The 27627-nt window shown below is 35.3% G+C and overlaps 1 protein-coding gene across 4 annotated transcripts in view; it reads left to right on the forward strand.

Annotated features, from left to right (window-relative positions):
- ANO3 (anoctamin 3) overlaps nucleotides 1–27627 on the forward strand; it is a 314333-nt gene that overhangs the window by 150190 nt on the left and 136516 nt on the right. For 3 of the 4 annotated variants that reach the window (XM_031942600.1, XM_031942597.1, XM_031942599.1), the window contains 4 exons: nucleotides 12145–12189; nucleotides 14602–14733; nucleotides 18420–18526; nucleotides 21356–21411. In XM_031942600.1, coding sequence (XP_031798460.1) covers nucleotides 12145–12189; nucleotides 14602–14733; nucleotides 18420–18526; nucleotides 21356–21411 — 340 coding nt within the window. The remainder of the gene's footprint in view (nucleotides 1–12144; nucleotides 12190–14601; nucleotides 14734–18419; nucleotides 18527–21355; nucleotides 21412–27627) is intronic. The other variant, XM_031942598.1, reaches the window with a different exon arrangement.

Raw genomic sequence — 27627 nt, forward strand, 5'->3', positions numbered from 1 at the left:
AAACATTATGAGCAGAGTATTCCTTCTGGCTTAAAAGATGCCCATTGAGGATCCTATAATTACTCAACCTACACATTGCCCATAATTTTCATTAGTGTCCTGAGAAGCAAAGATTGCCCACGAATGTGACTACAATGACCATAATGGTAGACAAAGGGTTAACAAATATGTGGGAAAATCATCAGTGTCATATCATTATTGGGAATTAATAATAGGATCAGAGGGCCCAATCAGGAATTGGGCAAGAAGTGGTGCCAGAGAAATATTAAGCTATCTGCAGGGGTCCTCAAACTTTTGAAATAGGGGGCCAGTTCACTGCCCCTCAGACTGTTGGAGGGCCGGACTATAGTAAAAACAAAAACTTTGTTTTGTGGGCTTTTAAATAAAAAAACCTCATAGCCCTGGGTGGGGGAGATAATCGTTCTTAGCTGCCGCATTTGGCCTGCAGGCATAGTTTGAGGACCCCTGAATTCTAAGGAAAGAAGAAAAGCAGTTTGCCTCGTTAGTTTTATTTTTTTTTTATTAAGAATTTGGAAAGAAGAATAGACAGTATATATGTATGTATTTTTTAAGCAACATGAAACTTTGAGCAAGAATGCATTTCTTGATCTAAAAATTAAGGAACCTAAAAAATATTGGTTTAGAAGAACAGTGGGCTAAATACAATAAAATAGAATGCTGTAGAGTTAAAATGACAAGGCATATCTACACAAGAGTTTATATGAACATACCATGTTGGTTTTAGTCAACTATGAACTCATAGTCAGTCAATTGTATAACTTGAAAGGTAGGAAAACTGGTATGACTACTACAAGAGGCCTCTGATATACATGGCAGCAAAGAACTTTATTCTCTGATTTTCAACATCATATGAAACATAAAAGATGCAACATGAGCTTGTCAGAGTTATCTAACATGCAAAGAGAAGTAAGGTTCTCTTATTAAAGAACATGACTTTCAGATACATCTTTTCATGAATGTTGTTGTTCTAAATACATTCATCCAGGAAATGCCAGAAGGCTTCCATCGGGATATTGACAATCATGAGAACTCACTTCATAATCCACACGTGGAAAGCTAAATGAATGAAACCTGCCTCTTGTCCATATTTATGATGCTCAGTTAAAAGAGTAGCCTCAAAAATTAGTTTGGAAGGTTGGGCACAAGGGAATATGCTGGTAATATAAAAGTTGAAAAAACAAGCCCCTTTTCTCAAATACTTCATATTCTAAGGAAAGAGACAACTTACCAGCCACAGTGTATAAAGAAAAAGACATTAGATGTGTGAATTGGAGACAATTTAGGGGAAGTCATTAAGATTAAAGAAGACTAGGAAAGGCTTCTTGTAGAAGGGGAAACTTTAGCTGAGGCTTGATGGAAACCAGGAAATGGAGATAGAGAAAATGGGAAGGGGAGTTGTTTTAAGAATGTGAAACAGCCAGCAAAAATGAAAAGTTACGTAATGAAGTATCTTCTTCAAAGAACAGCAAAGGGACCAATATAGCTAAATCATATAATACACAGAAGCTAATAAAGCATAAAACAACTGAAAAAGTAGGCAAGGACCAGATGATGAAATGTTGTAATAGCCCAAAAGAGGATTTTATATTTAATCCTGGAAATAATAGGAAACTAATGGGGTTTAAGAAAGACAATTTGCCTTGGGAGGTAATAAGTTCCCTCTCATTGAAATCATTAAACAGGATTATATGACTTTTTATCATGTCATAGAGCAGTCATATTTAATATATGGTCTAGATATGACATGGAGATTCCTTTCAATTTAGAAGAGTTTTTTAAAGTTTAAAGACATGGAGCTCAAAAATAGCACCTTAAAATGATAAAATGTCACCAAAGAATATCACAAGCCTTTCCTGGCCTCCCTTTTGCTACACAAAGTGAGTGATACTAGCCATGCTGTTCTCTGCTTCACAAGGGAAATTGTCTGCTGGGATTCTGGAAATGAACAAAACATTTGTAAATATAAAAATCATAAGGAAAACTTGAAAATTCCCTGACAAAATTGTGATATTCTAATGGTGATGATGCTGCAAATTAAAGACAAAGAATATTTAGCCTTACAGTTGTATATGCAAAATATGAACTGTGCTTTCTCATTGAAATTGCCTTGTGTTTACTGTGTGTATGCATGTTCTCTCTTTTGAGAGAATAGAAGCTTCTTGAGAGCAGGAGCTATTTCAATTTTGTGTCTTTATCCCAATATACGTAGCAAAGCTGCCAGTGTATGATTGGTGCTTAATGAATAATTGTTGATTGATTATTGAGTGGACATGAAAAAATGTAGATAAAACATTTAAGGGAAACAAATTTTAAATGTATTGCAATGTCTATATGGTACCCTTTTATACATTTTTTTAAAAGAGCTTCCATATTATTGAATGCATTTTTTATTTGTATCCTATATTTGACCCTGAAAGACATCCTCAAGCTGCTATTTCTGTTCCTGGTCGCAAAGTGGATTTAAGCACTGTCTCTGGTGATGAACATTTTGTCACTCAAAATATTTTGAATGTGTAATCTTAAAAATTTCTGCCATTTAGATACTTCTGTGTAAAATTTTCTACATCACTAACTTATGACTGCTGTCAGGGACAAATAGTGTTGTTTTTAAAGACCATAATAGAAGAAGTGTCTAATGTACTGTGATTTTTTTTCTTATATTTCCATTATCTTTGCTGAGTTGAGCTGACTGGAGTCCTGACCTTGTCAGCAATGAACATGAGCTTTCATCTGAAGATGGCAATGAATTAGAGAGGTTCTGGTTTTAAGTAACTATTTACATATTTGCAAAGAGTGATGCTTTCACTTTCTCAACCATGTCTATAAAGTAGGAAAACAATCAAAAAAGATACACAGATACTAAAACGCTACATGATGTCATTCCTACAAATAATTTTTATCTCATTGAATAAAATACAAATAGTAATCAGATAACCAGAAATCAGTATGAATGAAGTTCAAAAATGACATTTTTAAATAGTGGTATATCACCAAAGAATAGCATGAATCTTTGCTTGCCTGCCTTTTGCTACACAAGGCAGGCAAAACTAGCCATGCTGCTCTCTACTGCACAAAGGAGATTATTATCCACTAGGACTCTAGAGGTGATCACTACATTTGTAGATATAAAAAACATGAGGAAAATTTGAAAGCTTTCTGAGATGTGTGATATCACAAACAAAAGAAAGGCTGAGAATATTCAGTCCATTCAAATTAGAATGCTCACTATTCCTAAAACTCAGCTTTCAAAATCTGACCATTGCTCATTCTCACAAGTCAATCCCTAGCATGCTCTTCCTTTGCACTCTTTCTTCTCAGATTCCTTGACATCTTTTTAGGTTCAGCTCGAGTTTCTCTTTCTTCCTAAAGAGTTTCCTAATATCTTTCCATCTCTGGTATTTCTTTCTCTCTATAGTTTTAGTTATATTTTATATTTTAGTTATATTAGATGTACTTATGTAAGACTTAAATCTCTGTCCTTAGTAGAATATAGAGCAGGTATGCTTTTGTTTTTATCATCCTAGCTTAGAAACTTGGTAAATGTTTGTTGGGTCAAAATAGTTTTAGGGATGATAATTTGTTTTCGTGAGCATTATGTTTTCCTTTACTTCTCTCTGGTTTTTATTTCATTGAAAAACACCTAATAAGCCTCTTAATTTATAAAATTTAAATTTTGATCCAGTCTTCTCTTTGTTCCTAAGAGAGATAGTATCCTAAGAGACAGGTATCATAGTGAATAGAAAAGTAAGAAATAAAGTCCTCATAGATATGATTTCAAGCCCTCTTTCTGATGTATTCTGACTATGTGATCTAAGACATGACAGAAACTTACAGAGAAGGTGCTGAACTGCCTTGGGAAAGACACTTTCTTCACTTGAGAATTCCCTACAGCACTGAAATCCTCAATCCAGTCTATAGTCCTGACCTTTGAATAACAAGATCTTCACCAGATGTTCTCTTCTGATTATCTCACAAATACCATGTTTTATTATGTATGTCAAAATACCTCAGAAAAGGCCTTCAAAAATCAAGCCAAAGTTAGTTGATGCTCTTTTAATCAATATTTGAGGATCTAAGTCATGCAGAGCATCCTGCTAAACAGCAAGAGATATAAAGATGAATTAGAGATAGTTCATGTACTTAACTTATAGTCCATTAATTGAAATAACCATTCATCAATCATCTAGGCTATTCACCCTTGCTTTAAATTGTTGGTTTTTCTTAGAGTGGTCTACTTTAAAATTAAACTGCTAGAAAAATGATATCATTAAAACCTAATGACAGCATCTGTCCTTTTCTAATCTTGAACAGTTTTATTCCATCAAGAATGATCTTCTCTGTTGCCTGTAGTCTTCCATTCTATCCAAGTTCTTCACTCGCCTCCCCTTTTCCTTCATCTCCTTTACCCCAAATACAAGATTTATTTTATAAGCTTTCTGGAGGGGCAGAGCCAAGATGGCGGAGAAGGCACGTACCACTTTCTAAGCACGTCTCCTACCCTCACGACCAGCATTATATTCAGCCTTAAAAATAACACTCAAGTGGTAAAACACATGAAGACTAGAAATACAACTCACCAGATGAAGAAAATCTGGAATTTCATCAGAAAAGATTTGTCCTGAGGGGCTGGGGAAAAGATCAACGCAAGCAGGGAGAGACCTAGAGGCGAGCATATAGTGCAGACTGGACAGGAGTGTGTACACACCCAAAACCAGAAGTGACAGCACAGATCGCAACACAATCTTACAGCCCCAACGGGGGCTTTTCCTTAGGCTAGTTGCAAACCTGCATGGCAGGGGGGCACAGCCTGGGGCAGCCTTTAATCTGCACAGTGGGGGACTTGGCCTGGGGCAATAGAACTTTCCCAGCGAGATTTGCTTCTGGGCAGAATGGGGCCCTTTGCTGGTCAGCCACTAATACCCACAGCCCTACACGGGGCTTTAGCCTCAGATAATGACACTTTCACTGCTTAGTCTCTAGCTAGTCTACTAAACCACACAGCGGGGTTCTCCACTGGGCACTTCCCTAGCTCAGGTGTGCTAAATCACTTCCCGTTGGGGGGGGGGAGGTAACTTTTGCCCAGAGCACTCCCATACCTCGCTGCCTGAGGCCTGTTTACATCTCCCTGCTTTGCAGAGGAAGTTGGTAACCCCCTTGCCCTGACGGTAGACCCTAAAGGGTTTAAAAAATGGTTTAAAAAATTAAAAGGATGATTGATAGCTTCTATACAGAAAAAGAGCAGGTTTGCAACCCTGAGGAGACTAATAGCAAACAGTCTCCAGACAATATCCCAAAGGGGAATGTTACCTGTCCCCTTTTACATAATGCTCTCCTAGAAGAGACCATTAAAAGTCTCAAAAGAGAGTTAAAAGAAAAATGGGGAAAGAAAGAGAAGCTTTCAAGAAAGTAACAACTTGCTGAAATATTAATTGGAAAAGGTAAAAAATTCCCAGGAAGTGCAGGGAAATAGAATTTTTGAATTGGAAAAAGTAAAAAGTTCAGGAAAGTAAGAATTGTGAATTGGAAAAGATAAAGAATTCACTAGAAATTAGGATTTATGAATTTGAAAAGACAAAGAATTCACAAGAAAGTAGGATTTATGAATTGGAAAAAGAAAATAATTCCCCCAAAAAAATTAGTGAAATGGAAAAAAATTCCATGGAGCAAAACAACTCATTTAAAAACTGAATTGGACATATACAAAAAGAAGTGGAAAAAAAAGCTAATGAAGAAAATAATTCATTAAAAATAAGAACTGAACAAATAGAAACTAATGATTCATTGAGCCAGCAAGAATCAGTCAAGCAAAACCAAAAAAAAAAAAGATAAATTGGAAAAAAACATGAAATATTTACTTGGAAAAATGACAGACCTGGAAAAGAGATCTAGGAGAGATAATCTGAGGATTATTGGACTTTCCGAAAATTATGATGAAAAAAAGAGCCTAGATACTATTCTACAGGAAATCATCAAAGAGAACTATCCAGAGGTAATAGAACCAGAAGGTAAAATAGCCATTGGAAGAATTAATCAAATATCTTCTGAAAAAAGACCCTAAAATAAAAACATCAAGGAATATTGTGGCCAAATTTCAGAACTATCAGATTAAGGAAAAAATATTACAAGCAGCCAGAAAAAAAACAATTCAAATACCAAGGTGCCACAATAAGGATCACCCAAGATCTGGCTGCCTCCACATTAAAGGATCGAAGGGCCTGGAATCTGATATTCCAAAAGGCAAAAGAACTTGGAATGCAGCCAAGAATAAACTACTCAGCCAAGCTGAGCATTTTCTTCCAGGGAAGAAGATGAACATTTAATGAAACAGATGAATTCCATTTGTTTCTAAGGAAAAAACCAGACCTAAAGAAAAAAATTGATCTCCAACTGTAGGACTCAAGAGAAGCAGAAAAGGTAAAAGAAACTCTTGAGAATTGTATTTCTGTTTTGGATATACAAAAAGATTAGATATATATTCTGATTTTATTGATATAACATAAAAAGGGGAAGTAGAAATGGAAAAGGAATAATGTCAAAAAAGGGGGAACAAAAAAAAGGGAAACTACATCCCATGAAGAGGCAAAGGAAACTTATCATATCGGAGGGAATTTAGAGAGGGGGAGGAATATTGTGTGAACCTTACTCTCATCGGAGTTGGCTCAAAGAGAAAATAATTGACATATTTGTTTTACAAAAAATCTTCTCTCACCTCATTAAAAAGGGGAATAGGAAAAGGGAAAAGGAAAAGAGTAATAAGGGAAGGGTACAAGAAAAGGGAAGAGATTCAAAGGGGAGAGGGAGGGATCCTAAAGAGGATGAGCAGCCTGATACAACTGGGCCACATAAGATTAAAACTGGGAAATAGGGTTGGGGGGCAAGTACAAGAAAAGCATAATCTGGGGATAATAAGATGGCAGGAAACACAGAATTAGTAATTTCAATCATAAATGTGAATGGGATGAACTCTCGCATAAAGTGGAGGCAGACAGAAGACTGGATCAAAAGTCAGAACAATATGTTATTTATAGGAAACACATTTAAAGCAGGGAGATATATACAGAGTAAAGGTAAAAGGCTGGAGCAGAATCTATTATGCTTCAGGTGAAGTCAAAAAAGCAGGGGTAGCCATGCTGATCAAAATCCAACAGTCAGAGTTACAAAGAGAAATTCCACTTAAAGTAACTACTGATAGTATATACTTAGGAATCTATCTGCCAAGGGAAAATCAGAAACTTTATGAGCAAAACTTACAAAACACTTTTCACATAAATTAAGTCTGATCTAACCAATTGGAAAAATATTCAATGCTCTTGGATAGGGTGAGCAAATATAATAAAGACGACAATACTACCTAAACTAATCTATTTGTTTAGCGCTATACCAATCAGACTCCCCAAAAACTATTTTAATGACCTAGAAAAAAATAACAACAAGGTTCATATGGAAAAACAAAAGGTCAAGAATTTCAAGGTAATTAATGAAAAAAAAATCAAGTGAAGGTGGCCTAGCTGTACCAGATCTAAAATTATATTATAAATCAGCAGTTACCAAAACCATTTGGTATTGGCTAAGGAATAGATTAGTTGATCAGTGGAATAGGTTAGCTTCAAAAGACAAAACAGTCAATAACTATAGCAATCTAGTGTTTTACAAACCCAGAGGACCCCAGCTTTTGGGATAAGAACTTATTTTTAACAAAAATTGCTGGGGAAATTGGAAACTAGTATGAAAGAAATTAGTCATTGACTCACACTTAACACCGTATACCAAGATAAGATCAAAATGGGTTCATGACCTAGGCATAAAGAATAAGATTATAAATAAATTAGAGGAACACAGGATAGTTTACCTCTCAGACCTGTGGAAGAGGAAGGAATTTATGACCAAAAAAGAACTAGAGATTATTACTGATCACAAAACAGAAAATTTTGATTATATCAAATTGAAAAGTTTTTGTACAAACAAAACTAATGCAGACAAGATTAGAAGGGAAGCAACAAACTGAGAAAACATCTTCACAGTTAAAGGTTCTAATAAAGGCCTCATTTCCAAAATATAGAGAATTTACTCTAATTTATAAGAAATCAAGCCATTCTCCAATTGATAAATGGCCAAAGGATAAAAACAGACAATTTTCAGATGATGAAATTGAAACTATTACTACTCATATGAAAGAGTGTTCCAAATCATTATTGATCAGAGAAATGCAAATTAAGACAACTCTAAGATACCACTACACACCTGTCAGATTGGTTAAGATGACAGGAAAAAATAATGATGAATGTTGGAGGGGATGTGGGAAAACTGGGACACTGATGCATTGTTGGTGGAGTTGTGAACGAATCCAACCATTCTGGAGAGTAGTTTGGAACTATGCTCAAAAAGTTATCAAACTGTGCATACCCTTTGATCCAGCAGTACTACTACTGGGCTTATACCCCAAAGAGATACTAAAGAAGGGAAAGGGACCTGTATGTGCACGAATGTTTGTGGCAGCCCTCTTTGTAATGGCCAGAAACTGGAAACTGAGTGGATGCCCATCAATTGGAGAATGGCTGAATAAATTGTGGTACTTGAATACTATGGAATATTATTGTTCGGTATGACCAACAGGATCATTTCAGAAAGGCCTAGAGAGACTTACACAAACTGATGCTGAATGAAACGAGCAGGACCAGGAGATCATTATATACTTCAATAACAATACTATATGATGATCAATTCTAATGGACCTGGCCATCTTCAGCAATGAGATGAACCAAATCAGTTCCAATGGAGCAATAATGAACTGAACCAGCTACCCCCAGCAAAAGAGCTCAGGGAGATGACTAAGAACCATTACATTGAATTCCCAATCCCTCTATTTTTGCCCACCTGCATTTTGGATTTCCTTCACAGGCTAATTGTACAATATTTCAGAGTCTGATTCTTTGGTCATGTATACTTATTGTGTATCTAATTTATACTTTAATATATTTAACATCTACTGGTCATCCTGCCATCTAGGGAAAGGGGTAGGGGGAATGAGGGGAAAAATTAGAACAAAGGGTTTGGCAATTGTCAATGCTGTAAAATTACCCTTGCATATAATTTGTAAATAAAAAGCTATTTAAAAAAACCACTGAATAAATATTAAATATGTATATATGCTTTCTGATATTCTTGCCTTGTCCCACCATTGATCTCATAAAGTATTGATTCTTAACTTGAGAACTATGACCTTGTTTTACTTTTTAAAAATATGTGATAACTTCATTTCTTATATAACTGGAATTTTATACTCCTTTGTATTTTATTTGATTCATTTAAAAAATGTTATGTTGAGAAAAGGTCAATTGGCTTTGCCATAGCATCAGCAAATATTAAAAACCCTTCCTTAAAGAAATCAGCTTCCCCATTTGTGAATTTATAATATACATTTGTAAAATAAAGCTTCATTCTGTAACTTTTTTATTTAAATATCAGTGATAAAAGACATCTTCTGGAGTTCAAATCTGGTCTCAGGCACTTATTAACTCTGTAGTGCTAGGCAAGTCACTTAAATGTATTTGCCAAAGTTTCCTCATCTGTAAAATGAATGGGTAAACCATTTTAGTATCTTTGCCCAAAAAATCTCAAATGGGGTCACAGAATCAGACAGGACTGAAAAACAATAACAATATGAAATTATTGAAGAAACTCACTTCAATTTACTTTATAATATTTCAGTTCAGTTAAGTTCCTGCTATGTTCCTGTCACTGTATGGTTATAACAATCATTATTTGAGCTACATTTTATATATTAATTATTCTTCAAAGCATTATGATGTTACAAACCTGTGTATCACAATATTTTATTATGTACAATATAATTTCATACAATACGATATTGCAATATGTTACAAATATAATAGAGCAATAGCTTTAATAAACTACTTTAAGGTTTGCAAAGTGCTTTACAAATATCATATTTGACCCTCACAACAACCCTGGGAGATGGGTGCAGAATCAGACCTGGATGTGACTTAAACTTGTAAGTGTCTAAGGCTAGTTTGGAACATAGAATTTCCTATCCCTAGTTCAGAACTTTATCTACAGTGTCATCTACAAGGACAAAAAGTGAAAATTTATCTGCCTAGAGATCTCATGAGAGAATAATAAGTATTTAATCAGAAACAATGATGACTATGTATTAGGAATCTATGATTTATACCCACTGTACAGTGGGACTCCCCTTAACTATTCAGGACAATCATCTCACCAATTACCTTTCCAATTTTTGTTGTTGCACAATGTCTGAGAATGTTCTGTCAGTTCATGACACCATGCTGCTTTCCTTTGTCCTCAGTGGAGCCATATTACAACTGAGAATGGGTAATACTCAACAATAATAATAATAATAATTTCAAATAAATACTCCTAGGCTACCAGGGAGTAAGAAATTTAGGTCTAGATTATTATTCAATCTAAGTGCTCTTACCCCTGTAGGTACATAGTATTACCAATCTTCTCTGCTGTGGCTAATTATACATGTGCCCTTTACTGTCTTTTAAATTCATTCCTGGAGCTTTCTATTAATATTGAAAATTAGTCTTGAATTTTTTTTCTTTTTTCTGTTGAATTTCATGGACTGAACTTTATTCTTTATCAACATTTCTTAAGTAGGGACTTAACCTTTCTCAACGAGAAGTCTTTCCTTCTATTGCCATTTATGTGTTTCTGTGAGTGTCTTACCTTATGTGACTCCCTAAATGCTTATGAAATACAAGCACCCTATATATTGGGGAACAGAGTAGAATTTCAACAAGTTGAATAGAAAATCTGCCACCTGATAGAAAAACCATTGGTTTTTGTTCCAAAGTCATGATGTTTTTCCAAGAATTATCTAGATTTTATGAAAATCAAACATGTTCTGCAAGTTTAGTGCATTTCATATTTTTAAAGAATAGTACACAAAAAATGGTCAAATCAATGACATATCATGATTAATGGTATTGATAATTATTATAATAATAATAGCAACAGCTATAATAGTTTTTATGTTCTACTTTAAGGTTTGAAAAGGTACTTACATGTTAAGTTATATATTGTAACCAAGTCTCACCCAAAATTTTGGGTGACGTCCATCATCAATTCCATCAAATATTACTCTGTGGAGGTCTGTTGCCTAATTTGTCTGAATTCCTTATATAGAGTTGTTATTTTCTTTATGTAGGTATGTATGTTTTTTATATGAAAAAATTAGTATTCCTTCTCACAACAAAAAATTAGCAGATTATTCCATCAAGCTGGTTCTGGAATGCAAGTCTTGAAAGTTTTCATTTCTATTAGTATAACTTGTGGAAATTTAAAAGTACTAGACTACCTCATGCACTGAACTTCTCCATCACCCTCTTAGGAAACTGACTGGATTGGAGAAGGATATCTAGAATCTACATTTTATTAAGTACTTAATATCCTTCCATTACTTTGTTCCTCTGGCAATATGAATTATGCTTATTCAGACTGAGATTATGTATTGATGGCATTGTTTGTTGAAAAAAAAACTTATTTCATTATTTTAATTTTTAGCTTGATCTTAAAGTGAATGTTCTGAGGATTCCTTGAGGGGAAGTACCCTTCTTTTCCATCCTCTCTTGCAGAATGTCTCTGAATTATTTTACATATAATTTTTGTACTAGCTATCTTATCTCCCTTCTTTAATCCACTGGTTGCCATTTGCAAACCTCAGGATTGCTTGTGATAACATACGGCATTGGGTCCAAATGATTCCATCTATCCTTGTCATATAATAGCACCAGATATCTCTAAGCCTTGATTTTTAGATGTTTATGATCTTTGTTAGCTGATCATGCATTTTTAACATTTGCTTACTTACTTAAAAAAAAAACAACATTGTTGTGGAATTAGATGTTTCCTGAAATACTGTTTCAACTAAGGTCATGTTTCTGTGGGACCAATTAATGTCACGGGTTGGAAAAAGGCAATGTTTTGCTCTTCTTAAATTTGTCTCCCTTATACAAGTAAAATTCTCTGTGTTAAAATATTCATGCCTGGTATTCTTGAATGTTATAGTTAACCTTCATTATAACTTCTTATAACACCCTCAGCTGATTTCTTTTCTCATTTCTTTTTTTATTCCAGGAAAAAATGCTATTATACTGACTGGAAGAACAGAACACTGAATAGGTTGGTGGATGATAAAGCTACTGTGATGCCAGCTTATTATCCTCAAGCAAACAAAAATCTCCAATTCATATCCACCTTACAAACCAGCTGCAAATTCAAGGAGAAAATAATGAGTTGGATTGTGTTCAAGAAGATTCCCAAAATGTCATTATATCAAATAACACAATGTTTAAAATCACCCACAGAGTGGATTTGTTCCTTTATACTCAATAAGGCATGGCCAAAATTCTTATACAATTAAATGATGTAGAAAAGGGGAATTTGCCTGAATGAAATTTTACTTCTTGAAAACACAACACAATATTGATTAGTTGCTGAAGTTAGACCAGTGTCTTCCATCTGGAAGGTGAAGAAAATGAAGTCCAAACAAGAAATACAGTTTTTATTAGTTAGTAATGAAGGTGACAGAAATAGAACTAATTTCAAAGTGAAGATTCTTGACTCCTAGTTGGATAATGTATGACCTAACCAGAATTTTAAACATATGATTTTTAAAATGTCCTTTCACTTGGTAGTCCTGATAGCTATGGCAAAGCTGATTCAGTAACATCAAGCTATCCGAAATCTGAGAGGAATAAGATCCTTGGATTACTATGATATGCCTTCTTTGCAGGACATGAACATGCTTTTTTAAGGAATCTTGAACAAAAGACTTCTGGAATATTATCATATTGTTATTTATGATCAAAGGGGTGGTGAAGGGTGGTTCAAAAATAATGTAGAATTGTGAATGTGAAAAATATAATCAAGGAAATGTTGCTAGACATATTAAAGGTAAAATCAATTTAAAGGTCAGAAAAATAACTAGAATCTTAATGTTGTAGAAAGTTAGGGATGGAAGAGAATCTTAGAACAGAAAATGTCAGAATTGGAAGAATGTTTAAAGATGTCAGTGGTTAGGGCACATTATATCAGAGCTAAAAGCTACCTGCAGGCCCTTAGAATCCTGAATTTTGAGAGAAGTAACCTCAAAATATTGGACATAGAAAATAAAAACTGGAAAGGATCTTAGAACATAGACCATCAGAGACAGAAGCCTCCTAGAAATCTTGCTGTAGAATGCTAGAGATAGCCGAGACTTTAGAATTTATATTGTCCAAACCAATCGTTTTGTAGAAATATTTGTATTGAAGAATATAACATCTCCAAAGATATTAGATCAGCCTACTTGATAAAGAATTGAAAATGGTTAATTCTATAATAAATTTCAGGTTTAATATTATTTTAAGTTTAGAAAATAGGGAATAATAGGTTTATTATTCATTTTAAATTTTAATTATGATAATGGCATGTTATGGCAAACACATTAATACTTTGGAAGTCATAAATCAAAACTAGAACAAGTATTCAATGAACAATTTAGACTTTTCAATCTAACTTTTAGTCAAATCTCACTGGATCAAATCAATTTAATGTCCTAAATTTAGGACAAAACCTATGTTTACAATTTCCTTATTTTCTTAGTAAAAAGAACAGCCCTGAACTCTACTCATCAATTTTAGGATCTTCATCTATCCATAGAAAGAATTCATGAGGAGAATATTGGATAGTCTTAAGTTCCTTTAAGGCTCAAAGAATCTCTAAATCTGTAGTGCACATTCTTAAGAACCAGTAGGGTGAGTCTAAAAAATGGAAACCTTATAAAAATGAAACTTTCAAATCAACTTGAAATTTGATTGAACTGATCAAAGGCTTATAAACCCTTCCCATAATGCGATTGTATCTGAGTTGCAAAAGTTGAGGGATGGGAGAGAATCGGAAAGGAAATGACCATGTCTAGTATTTGCCAGTGATCACATTCCCATTTCTGCCTTCAGATGGCTTCAGTGCAATCAGCTGATATCTGTGATTCCATTGTGGAGGGTAGAATGTCACTAAGTAATTATAATTTCTGAATATCGGGACCACTTTCCATTTGAATCACAGAATTTAAGAGTTAGAACATTGGAGGCCTTTTACTCCAGCCTGTGCAGAAAAGAAATCTCCTCCATAATAATACCTAACAATAGCTCTTATTGTTCTTAAGGCTGCTAAGGCATTTATTAAATATTTATTATAGACCAACCACTCTGCTATGGATTCTATTACATTATATCCTATTAGAACAATTATTTGGGCCTTGTTATCATGCCTGAAATAAATGAAAATATTAACATGAAGGAAGAGTGATACGGGGAAAAGAGCACTAAGCTAGATTTCATGCCTTAAATTCCGAGTTCAATTCCAAAAGTGATTAGGGGCAAGTCATATGATCTCTTCATTTAGAAGAAAAGGGTGTTTTATGTACCTCAATCATCCAGTCATGGAATACAGTCTATAATTCTATTTCTTCTACTTAATGCATACAGGATAAATGTGACACTGTGCTAGCCATCCATTCTAATCCAATGTAAATTGTGATTTTTATCTCAGTTTATTTCGAAAAACCATACAGTTGAGAAGCTGGCTTCCCAAAAACCCAATGCAACTCGACAAGGAGGCTCTGCCTGACTTGGAGGAGACAGACTGCTATACAGCTCCCTTCAGCCGGGCACGCATGCACCAGTAAGTACTCCCACCCACACAGGCCTCTCAAGGCCTCATGTGCTCATTCTGCTGTGAAACCAGGGCTGCCAATGGCATAAAGCAGAAACAGCCGCATCTCTGTGGCTTGTCAATTTAGGCAGAGTCTTTATTTCCTTATTAATATTTAAGACTTAATTTCCGAACAACACTCACTGAGCATTATGAATTCTTTATTTTATGAGTCATATAAATTTAAATCATAAATATTGCAGTGTTTATGGACTGCTCCTCTAATAGCCAGACTGTTGTGCCTTCCTAATGATTGCTGTTATGGTAGGCAGCAAGAAAGGGATAATAATAATATAGTAAATTCAATTCAGCAGAAATTTGCTAAGCTTCTCCCATGAATTGCACTAGGTTTTGAAGAGAGACAGGGATAAACTAAGCCAGGAAGACCTGGACTCTACTCAGCATTTCACTATCTGTGTTACCCTCCTGGGGTCCTCAAACTATGGTCGTGGGCCAGATGCGGCAGCTGAGGACAATTATCTCCCTCACCCAGGGCTATGAAGTCTCTTTATTTAAAGGCCCACAAAACAAAGTTTTTGTTTTTACTATAGTTGGGCCCTCCAACAGTCTGAGGGACAGTGAACTGGCCCTCTATTTCAAAAGTTTGAGGACCCCTGCAGTCACTTAAACTTTCTTAGCTCCAGTTTCTTCATCTGTAAAATGTGCATAAAAATGTGAATACTAATGCTTAGTTAGGGGTGGAGTAGATAGAATACAGAGTTCAAGATTCTGCTTTTGATACTTACTAGCTATGAGACTTTGGAAAAGTCATTTCATTTTGATAAATTTTTTCATCTGTGAAATGAGGATTATAATAGAATCTAAATAAGTGTTAATTATTTGTATTTGTAATAGTAGTGGTATTGATTTTATAGATCCATTATAAGGATTAAATAAGATGAGGGAAAAACAACTCTTTACAGACCTCAAAGAAATATCAATTATTGCTGTGTGTGTGCGTGACAGAGAGAGAGAGAGAGAGAGAGAAATGAGAGAGAAAAAGAGAGAGAGTAATCCCTGTATCAGTGTTTATTTTCTATTGTTTTACCACTGTCAGTCTCAGAGGGTTAATTGACTTGGGGATGGGAAGGTAGGGTGTGACTTATCTAAGATGGCAAAATCAATATGAGTCAGAAGTTTCAAGTCCCAGGTCACCCTGATTTTGAGGACAGTTCTCATCCTACTATATTTTCAGATATTGAAATGGATCTGTGGTCTTAGATGTTTCCTCCAAAGATAGAGACCATCCTGCATTTCTCACAGCCCTTTCTATTTAACTCTTGTTCATATCCTTCTGTAGGTTTGCTACACGAAGTCTACCCAATGGGCTGGAAGCCATTTGTAGTTGCCTTGCCATTAAAAAAAAAAACTCATGGAAACTTTGGGTTATCCACCTATCATTTTTTGCCTTTTCTGTGTAATCAGCCCTACTTCTTTTCCTATCCTACATTTATATGATGCCATCATTTCCCCTTTTTCTTCTCTGAAAATCTTCATTAATTTGTTGTGAATCAGTTCGTATCCACTTATCAATCACTCAGTCGATCAGTCCTTATAAAGCACCTCCTCTGTGCCAGGCACTGTACTAAGTGCTGAGTTGTGACACTGATTTCTATGTGTTCATCATCATTTCTTCAGACACTTATGTTCAATGCTGCATAGTTATAAAATAAGAGTGGCAAAATATTGGTATTTAAAGATTCAGCAGAAAATCGAGTTGAAGAGTGCATAGTAAGGTGCTCAGAATGCTCGTGTTAGCAGATGACATTACAGACGTTTCTCTAGAACACTGAAGAATTTTCTTGAAGAAATCCTTAAAGACTCAAAAAAGTTTGACTTAACTATTCACAAAAGAATGACTGGGGACAAATAATTTGATTATGTTTTTTTTTTTATTTATGTTTGGATAATTAACCTATAGTGCTTATTTACCACTTATGTAAATCTGGAATATACAATACAAAAGGATATAAGCTCAGAATACAAAGTTGGCTTCAGGAAATTTTTAAGTTTCTTTAATAACCTTGGACTTCTTTGGAAAGAGAGATTTATCCTTTAAATCCCAATATACCCATTATTCTATATTATTATTGTAACCATCCTTCATTAGAGTGAATGAGGTAACTGGCCAACTTCAAGATGCTCTTTTAAAGGGTCTTATAAATTTTATTCATAAAGTTCTTTAATCGAAGAATAGCAATTAGGGCACCTAGGTGGTGCAGTTGGTAGAGCATTAGCCCTGAAAACAAGAAGACCTGAGTTCAAATTTGGTATCAGACACTTAACACTTCCTAGCTGTGTGACCCTGGGCAAGTCACTTAACCCCAATTGCCTTAGGGGGGGAAAAAAACCTACATAGTTTTTTTTTTTAATTAGAAAGTATGTAGTTAAGAGATTACCATAAGGTACACTTAATTCTTCCAATGTACAGATTATCATTGAATCATGGCAATGGCATGGCCATGAATTCTTGAAAGCTTGGACACAGAGCACAAAAACTAACAATTTCCACTAAACTATATGAACCAATTATTAAGACCCCAGCATGGTATAATAAATAAAATGCTGCCCTTAGAACCGGGAAGATCTACATTCAACTCCTGACTCAGACATTTATTAGTTTTCTCAATCTGTTTCCTCATCTACAAAATGAGGAAGATGAACTAGATGGCCTCTCCTACTTTCAAGGAGGCTGACTGCTGAGGAGGTGGAGTAGTGTAGGAAGTGAGCTATTCCAGGAGTAAAGCAAGTTTGGCTGGGGCCCCTCCAGGAATGATAATTCTGGTTTTAGAACTACTAATCAGGAGATTATGCTTTGGGGTAGAATACTATTAAGCTACTGAGGAAATGGAGTAGTCTGAAGAGTGAATTGGGCTGGAAATACAATCTTGTGAAATCTTAATGCAGTCCAAGACTTTTCCAGTCTTCAAGCTTATCACTGAGAATACCATCATCACTGGATTGTCAGGACATGTGCATTTATGGGCCAAGTAATAAGTTTGCAGACAACCAAATGTTCTTACTGTTCACTGCAGAGTACAGTCCTCATCTGCTTTCCTGCTAAAGAAATGGGGAAAGCAGGATGTAGATGGCCCAAAACAAAGGAATAGTAATTAGTCATTGGAAGGCTCCCTTACCTCAAACTAGAATCAAACTGCATTGATTGCGATAAGGAGGGGTAGAGAGATTATAGAGAGGAAAAGCATTCATTTCTTCACTGAAAAAGAACTGAAATCCTGGGAAGTAATCTAGGAAATGGTAGCTGAATTTTCAATCATCTCTATTTAGAAGAAATACTGCGGCAAGCCATATTGTCAGCATTGCTTCAAAATTGTAAATAATTCAGTAGAAGCAAATGTACGGACTTCTATTCTCTCCTCTCTTTCCATGCTGAGGATGAATACTGAAGGGAGACATTCAAAATGACATTTGATAGGTGATTGCTTTTATAGATGTTATTTTTGTCATGAATTAACATTCATAGTAATGGAAAGTGAAATGTCAGGCTCTTGTCTGTCGAGATATGAGAATCATGAAAAGAAATCACGTTGGCTGTCATTTTAAAGAGAAAACATTTTGGATTGTGTGACATTTACACTCTCGGTGTGTCCTGTGCTTTGTTCTGAGTCTTAAAACCGGTCCAATCATTTCCACAGCTTTACGATAACAAATAAGGACACCTTCTTCAACAATTCCACGAGAAGTAGGATAGTTCATCATGTGCTGCAACGTACCAAATATGAAGATGGGAAAACAAAAATGGGTAAGACCTTAATCCAAGGTTATAATGATGTGATTGCAAGAGGAGCTCCCAAACTGGGCTATAGGCATTTGAGATTTCCATTTCAACCTTGCTACTTATTAGTCCAATAACACTGATCAAATTCTTACTCTTTTCTGGGTTTCAGTTTCCTCCCTAGAAACTGAGAGAGTGGGAATGAGTTGTTTCCAAAGTTAAGATCTCTTCTAGCTCTGGGTAACAAGGGCCTTTTCAGGTTAACTTTCTGAGATTGTAACAGCAAGAAGTCTGACTTTTAATATCAAACAAAAACCTAGCTAAGACTTGCTTTGGCAAGTACACAGCTTTCTATTTAGAGTAGGCTGTTCTCCCTGTGTTGTTTCTCATTTAGTAAGACTGAAGCACACACTTTTCAGCAGAATAATTACAGCTCCTTTTTCAGAGTCAGTCTTTCAATTCTCTTCTCAATACAGTTCAGTTTAATTCAATTCAAGCACTTTTTGTTTCATGCCCACAATGTGCCCAGCACATACTAGGTGCTAGGTGTAGAGTAACAAAAATGAAATTGTCCCTGCTCCCAAGAACCCTACTTCATTTTGTTTTGTTTTTGAAAGGGAAGGAGGATTCAGTAGTGAAATGATTGGCTGTGTTATTATAATTTGCAATAATAATAATAAATTTTTTAGCACTTTAAGATTTGCAAAGTGCCATAGATATGTTATCTCTCTTGAATTGTTATTTGTACCTTTCAATCTTAAAAAATAAAATTAAGACCAATGTAAATCCATTGACTTATTTAGAGAGATTGTCATATCATGATAAGGTAGGTGGCATTAGAAATGGAGGAACTCCAGACCTAGGGTCAGAATATTATTTCAAGTCATCCTCACTGTTTCCTGAGAAAATCACTTCATCTTTTTGTCCTCAGTTTCCTCATCTGTAAAATGATTTGGAGAAGAAAGTGGGAAACCATTGAGTATCTTTGCCAAGAAAACCCCAAATGAAGTCATAAAATCAAGCACTACTGAAATTGCACAACAAAATCTATTTGCACAACAAAAGCTTGTCCTTAAATGTGATTGTGAGAGATCTCAGAACTGATTGATTAAAAGAATTGGAGGGAGCACCTAGGTGGTGCAGTGGATAGAACACTAGCCCGAAAGTCGAGAACCTGGGTTCAAATCTGATCTCAGACACTTAACACTTCCTAGATGTTTGACCCTGGGCAAGTCACTTAACCTCAATTGCCTCAGGGAAAACAAAGAGGCAGTTAAGGGAAAAGAGAATACTGATTGGGGGACATGGTAGCTTCCTTCAAGTATTTGAAGAATGGTACTGTGGGAAAAGTGGCAATATAATACTTGGCATAAGAGGTTAAAAGAACATATCATATAATCAATTGTTAAAAATATCATGGTAGAAATCCCCATTTGGCCACAGATAATATTAAGTGACCTTTGAAATAACTGTGAGTTTCAGGAATATTGTCTTGAAAACTTTTAAACTTGGTTCCAGGGACTACTTTGTAAATAACCTAAACACCCTGACATTGAACACTACAGCAAAATCATAATTTGTAGGTGGCAAAAATAAGATGTACAGTCTTTATAAATCTGGAATGAAAAAAAGTATTTTGTTGAATTATGTGATCTTAATAAGAGAAGAGCTCTTGAAATATGGCATCTTCTCTCTTTTAACTCTTCTTGTTATCTATATTCTCTTTTATTTATAAATCTATTCTAGATTTATAACCAATCTGCATAAAATGTTTTGGGCAATATCATTGCTTAAAATGGTCTCATAAAATATTTTGGAAATAGATTTATTTGTTGAATATTACAGTGTTAAGCTGGGTGTCTATTAACTATTTTAGACTCATACAAAATTAAGTGAAGAGGACATTCATTTATTCAATTCAGTCAACATGCTAAATTTTACCCCTACTAATATTGGTACTTTGATAATCACTGGAAATGACAGTAATGGGTTTCTGACAGCTGATGATCAGGGTTTGAGGTATTATACATATACACGGACAAATATAATGCAAATTAAAATATTCAAAATAGAAGAAATAATAGAAATTCAAATATTCTAAGAGATCTGTGATCTCAACAATTTGGAAATTCTCTCCAATTCTGAGAACCAAAATCTAACCACAACACATCCTAGGTGACCTTTATCACCTGTGGTTTCAGCACAATCCATTTCCTTAACAGATTCCTTGATTCCTTTCATAAATGCATAAAAGAGAGGTTTAGGAGTGGGGAAAGAGAGCATCATGAAATCAAACATGAAAAACTGTGTAGAGACAGAGGAAATCAGGGAAGACATCACAGAAGAGGGAGCAGTGGAACTGGGACTCTGAGGCTATTTATTCATAAGGTAAAGGAGGGCATTCTCAGTTTAAAAATTTAAAAAAAAAACATTGAAAACAAAGACAAGGAAATAGGAAAGTATGAGAAAAGGGTTGATGAAAACAATTTTTAAAAAATCAACTTTGGTGGCAGTCCAAAGTATATCAAGAATGAGACCGTGGGCTGATACTGAGAAAGGTAAGTTGGCTATTAAACATAAATGATATTTTCTGACCCAGTGTGGTCAAATATGTTTTCTTAGTCCCTCATATCTTCTGGTTAATAATGGCAATATCATGGCCAGACTGGACTGCTTCATTGCCACTGTCTTTTATAACCTTAACAGCAATTATTTGGATTACTTTAAGATTTTCAACAGCTGTACCTTGAGACTACCCTCCCGCAATTCCCATTCCTTTCCCATCCCTCAGATGTAGATTGTCAATGATTTAAGGAAGTCTTCCAATTGATACACTGACTTTTCTTCTCTATCTAGGTATCAATAAACTCTTAAACAATGGTACCTATGAAGCATCCTTTCCTCCGCATGAGGTAACTTCAAATTCCGTGTAATTATTTTTAAAACTGCATGATGTAGTGACAATTTTTTAAAAACCCAATAATGTAAAATGTGTTCTTCTGTGTAGCAACCTGAGTTGTCATCCTATGGCAAAACTTTGATTTATCGGATTAAATGATTTGAAAGAAGTTAGGCTAGTTCTCTAGATCATGACTTTTTTAGTTGTTTGTGTGTTTTACTATAAAATCTGCTTTGTTTCAATCTTTGATCAAGGGAAGTCAGCAAAGATTTATGAAGTATCTCTTGGGGTGGAGCACTGTGCTTAATACTAGGTATTTAAAGATAGAACAAAATAAAAAGACTACCTTCAAAAGGCTTACATTCCAGTTAGAAGCCATTTTAAAAAGTAAGGAAGATTAAGGCAATAGGGATTCATTGAAGGGCTTTGAACAAAGACTTGGCATGATATATTTGCACAAAAATGAAGCTAGTAGCAAGATGGAAGATAGATTGGAGGAAGGAGAGACTTGAGATTGGCCAGATGGTTAAAAGGATATTGTATGCAAGGAACAAGATATTCATCTATATATCTGTATATCTCATATATTATGTAAAAGAAATATTAATACTATATATAAAACAGTATACATAATATAAATACAAATAATATATATAGCATATATACTAGATGTTGCTATTTATGTAAGTACCTATATACATATATTGCTGTATGTGTGTATGTGTCTGTGTGTATATATATGTGTGTGTCTATATATATAGCAAGTATATATGTATATTTATGTACATGTGCATAAAGATGCCAATTCAGTGAATATTTCCTGAAGAAATCATATGTCATTTCTTCAGGAAGTTTTTATTGAACTAGCACTGATTGAATACCAGCTTGGGGAGGTAGTGTTGCCATTTGGGGAAGAGGCCACAAGCTAACCAAGGACTGAATATACTAAGCTAGTAGAAATTTATTAAATTTATTTTACATGAAAATCTCTACTAAATACTGGGGGAATAAATACCAAAATAAAACAAACTAATAAAGAAATAAAAACCTGTTTTCTAGGAATTTATATTTTTCTGGAGGGATGCAAGGTAGACACAGCTAAGTAAATATATGGCCATTTGAAAAGGAGGAAAAAAGACAATTATGGAGAATAAGAATAATTACACAAATAAGAACCATTTAATAATAAATTATTTGAAATTAAAGTCATCCATTGGTTTATTATATGTATTGCAATGACATGAACACAAATGAGAAAACAGATACAGGGAAGGGCTCTTGGAGTAGACAAATGGAACTCCTGAAATGTGACTGAAAAGGAAAATAATGATTCCTGTCCAATTCAAGAAGCCTTTTATTGAAAATCTTTTGAATACTTTGATTCCATTTTCCTTCCTCTTTAAATGAAACATTATGAAAACTGAAATTTTTGTTTGATGATTGCCACAACACAATCTCAAGGCCATTATTCTCAAAGGTAATATCAGCAACAGATACAAAAATGCATAATGAAGGGAGGATCACTTCCTCTCCCCACACACAATGGCATATAAAACTCACAATAGAACCAAATCCTATACCCTTTTTAGCTTATGCATGAACTGCATACATCATGATGGATTCTCTCTAAAATGTTGAAACTTCAGGGCATGATAATTTTTGACTCATGTAGAACATTGAGATATTAATGACTTAAGTTAGTTACAGATACTCGGAGAATTGCTTATGGTTGGGAAATGAATCCCCGCAAAGTACCAATCTGACAATAGTCTACTAAGATAATTTTCTTCCAGGTCAAAAAGTAACAGACTATCACCCAACTGGCAAATCCAGCTTTTTCCCAACCTTTTCCAGCTGATTCATATTATATTAACATGAATTATGGAACACAGTCTTTGAGGAACCACAAAAAAGGCTAAAACAAAATTCAGTGCAAAGACATATGAGTATAAGCAGCCTGCAGTTTATAGTCAATAAGGAGGTGGTTTTATTTTTTCACCTCCAGTTCAACAAGGTAGTTGGAGATGTGTAAAGTATGGGCCAGCTCCCCGGAGGTCCTCAGGGTCAGCCAGAGTGAGGATAGATCAAAGTCCTTGGTCTTTAGGGGTGAAGGAGGCAGGCAAGCTGCCACATGGCTTGTCAAAGATGTATCCTGGATTCTGGAGTGCAGAGTCTCCAGCCTCTGTCCTCCTTGCCCTGCCACCAAGTGATGCTCACTTCTCTCCCCCTGCCCTCCATTCCTTACCTATGATTATCTTACTACCAAATATTCAGCAAGCACCAAAGGTGAGGAGAGTCATGAGCCAAATATATGCTAATAGGGCCATTGTCTCACATTGAATAGGTAGCCTTAAATTCTCTCTTGTCTGATTCAGAGTTTCAGCTCTCTACAGAAATGTGAAGCCCTTTAGTCAGCCAGTCGACTAATAAGATCCAGTAGCAAACTGAAAGGCCAAAAAAAAAAAAGGAAATCAATGTCATAGACTTTTTTTAAATCCAATTCTTGGGCTCTACATTAACATTTTAGGATTTTAAAAGTCTCCTTCAAGATCACGTCACCCAACTACTTCAGTTTCTAAGTGACTAGAAGAGCTTAGAGTAGTAGTAGAGAGTTCAGAGATTGATGCAAATTTGCCAGTATTACATAGTTGATCCATTTCAAGTCCTTCTCTCCTAACTGCTTCCTTACTCCTTATAAATAACCCTTTTTGTCATCCCCTTCCCCCCCTCACCACCTTAAATAAATTAATAAAGAGCTCACATTATCTTGCCGTCCCCTCTAGCTATCATTCTTTCTCTCCTCTTTTTCTGGTCAACCTTGAAAAACACGATTACAATAGTTGACATTCCTTCCTTTTGTCTCACTCTCACCTTAATTCCTTGCAGTCTGACTTCCAGCTCATCATTAAATTCAAACTGCTCTGTACAATATTACTATAATCTCTTTAAGTGCCAAATCCAATGACCTTTCCTCGGTGTTCATCTTACTTGACCTCCCTGCAGGCTCTGATGCAGTTTATTACCCTCTTCTCCCTGATATCATCTTCTCTCTAGGTACTCATGATAGTTTTAGTGCTCCTCTTCTCTATCTGATGGCTGCTTCTCTATCTTTGCCAGATCTTTGTCTACATCACAGATGAAACACAGAGGTCCCCCAAGGCTCTGGCCTGGACTTACTTCTCTTCTCCTTCTGATCTTATCACCTATCTTGGTTTTAATTATCATCTTTATGCAGATGATTCATATCTCTGTGTTCAGCTCTGACCTCTTGCCTGACCTCTAGTCTCACATCTTCAACCACCATGTTGGACATCTTGAAATAGATGTACTAGATGTAAACATCTTAAATTCATCACAACCCAAACTAATTGTTACATTTCCCCAAAAACCTTCTTTTCTTCCTAACTTTTCTGTTCAGGTCATCACCATCATCCCAGGGAGCAGGCCTCCAACTTAAGGAGCCATAGTTGACTTATTACTCCCTCATTTTCTCCATATCCAATCATTTGTCAAATCCTACCCATTTTTACCTCTGTGACATCTCTTAAATGCATCCCTTTCTCTTCCTTCACATTGCCACTACCTCCTGCAGGCTGTCATCTCTTCATACTTGGCCTGTTGTAGCAACCTGCTAGCAGGTTGGTCTGTCTCGGGTCTTTCTCTACTTTACTCTATTCTCCACTCAGCAATCAAATTATTCAGTCTAAAACACAGATCTGACCATATCATCCACCTAGTCAGTTAATTTCTTTTTTTTTTAAATTTTTTTATTATAGCTTTTTATTTACAAAACATATGCATGGGTAATTTTTTCAACATTGACCTTTGCAAAACCTTTTATTCCAAATTTTCCCCTACTTCCTCTCCACTCCCTCCCCTCGATGGCAGGTAGTCCAATACTTTGTTAAATATGTTAAAATATATGTTAAATCCAATATATGTCTACATATTTATCCAGTTATCTTGTTGCACAAGAAAAATTGGATCTAGAAAGAAAAAAAAAACCTATTCTGTTAATTTCAGAGGCTCTCGATTATTCCAGGAATTATATCTTTGACTTTTAAAGCCCTTTATAATCTGGTCCTCCTCCTATATCTTACTCTTTGGCATGTACTCTGCAATACAGTGACACTGGCTTCCTTACCCCACAACTCAAATAAGAATCTCCATCTCCTTCCTGAGGTCATTTTTCACTGGTTGTTTATAATGTTTGGAACTCTCATCCATTTTATCTCTAAATCTTTTCTTCCCAGGCTTCCTTCCAAGTCTGAACTGAAATCTCATCTTCTACAAAAGGCTTTTCCCCCAGTGCTTCTTAATCTTAGTATTTTACTTCTAAAATAATCACCAATTTACCATCTATATTTCTTTATTTCTTTGCCCAGAATTTAACACGTCATCTGGCACATAATAAGTAGTATTTATTAAATGCTTATGTCCAAAATGTATATACATCACACACACATTCATCTGTGTGTATAGCTATACATATGTCTGCACATATATATATCCACACAAAATAAATACATAAATCTCAGATATTTTGAAAAAGAAAGGCACAGTAGAATTCCTATCTGCAGGGTTGTGGTGTTCTCTTCTTTTGTATAATATATAATCATTCTCTCTGGGAGCAGGTTTCTTGGGGAGGTTTTCTGGAGGCAGCCTTAATTTCAGTTAAAAGTAATAATCACTCTAAATACAGCAAGCTGATAAAATCTAAACGTTTATTTCTCCAAGAGCTCTTGCAGTTTGTCCTTTGCTTCTGCCTCTGCTTTCTTCAGCCTCCAGCCAGCACAAAGGTGGAGGATGGAATGAATCGGACTCCACCTCCGAGAGTGGGCTTGTGGGCTTCCTCCCAGAATGCTCCTCTCTGACTCCTGGCAATGTTCCGAACTGAACTCTGACTCCATGAAGCTCTTGTGTAAAAGTTTGACTCCTCCTCCAAGAGTGGGATTATGGGTTTCTGACTTGTGAATCTCCCAAAAGTGTGAACTCCAATGAGTACTTAAATACATTAGTGAGCTAGAGAATTTGCTAAGTACCATGCTAAATTAGACAACTGACTTATCACTTTGTAAGGATTCCCTCTAAGGTATAAATCAATAAGCATTGTTTCAATTCCATTGAGTTAATACTAGGATTCTAACATCTCCCTTGAGTTATCACTTTGTTTCAAGTTCTGGCTCATAACACAGGGTTACCTGGGGTACCCACAGGGATAAAATCATGGCTCTTTGGTGCATTAAAGTACTGATGATTGTATAAAAGCAAATTCAATTAGAGATGGATAAAGAAATAAATGGAGTATTTTGTGAAGATTCTGCCAGACTCTTCTGAGTACTTAGAAAAACTTTAAAACCTGATAGACCTGGTCCTTCATTTATTTCTCAAATGTCACTTCAGACACATGACTTTCCTTTTCATCACCACAAGGATTATTATCTGCAGTACTAAGGTATGTCACCTATGATTAAGGCTTTTGTGGATTTACAGTTTGTTTTTTCATTTAATTTTGTTTAGATTTTAACCAAAATATAAGAAAAGGGAGAAAGTTTCTTAAAGTAACTGGATAAGATATGTTTATCATGCGTTGGAGACAAGTCCTTAGGTTTTTAAATACTGGTGTGTGTGTTCTCTCTCTCTCTCTCTCTCTCTCTCTCTCTCTCTCACTCTCACTCTCACACACACACACACACACACCCCAAAATGACTAGCTGTGGGGTCTTGTCTGAGCCCTTATAATTTTTAGACCTTCACTTTCTTTATGTATGAGATAAAATAAAGATGCTAGAGGGTATCCAGGTTCACTTTTGGGCTGCTGGGTGACACGTAGTTAGAGTTTTAGACTTGGAGTCAAGAGTCCTGAGTTCAAATTTGACTTTAGATATTTACTAGCTATATGACCCTGGGAAAGTCATTTAACTGTGTTTGCCTCATTTTTCTCATTTGTCAAATGAGTTGGAAAAAGGAATCACAAATCACTCCAATATCTCTACCAAGAAAATCTAAATGGGGTCATAGAAAGTTGGATGTGACTGAACTTGGTAACAAGAAGTCCACTTGCAAATATAACTTTTTTTGTAGGGGGTGATACAATTTGAAGGAAAGAGGAAGGATTGATTGTCAAGGGATGTATATACTTGAGTAGGAAGCTGATTGTTTCAAATGTAGTTCATTGATCTGGAAGATAAGAAAGTAAAAGTATAGAGAAGATTATGTTAAGTTGTTT

This window comes from Sarcophilus harrisii, chromosome 6, assembly GCF_902635505.1.
Source record: "Sarcophilus harrisii chromosome 6, mSarHar1.11, whole genome shotgun sequence".
Lineage (NCBI taxonomy): Eukaryota > Metazoa > Chordata > Mammalia > Dasyuromorphia > Dasyuridae > Sarcophilus > Sarcophilus harrisii.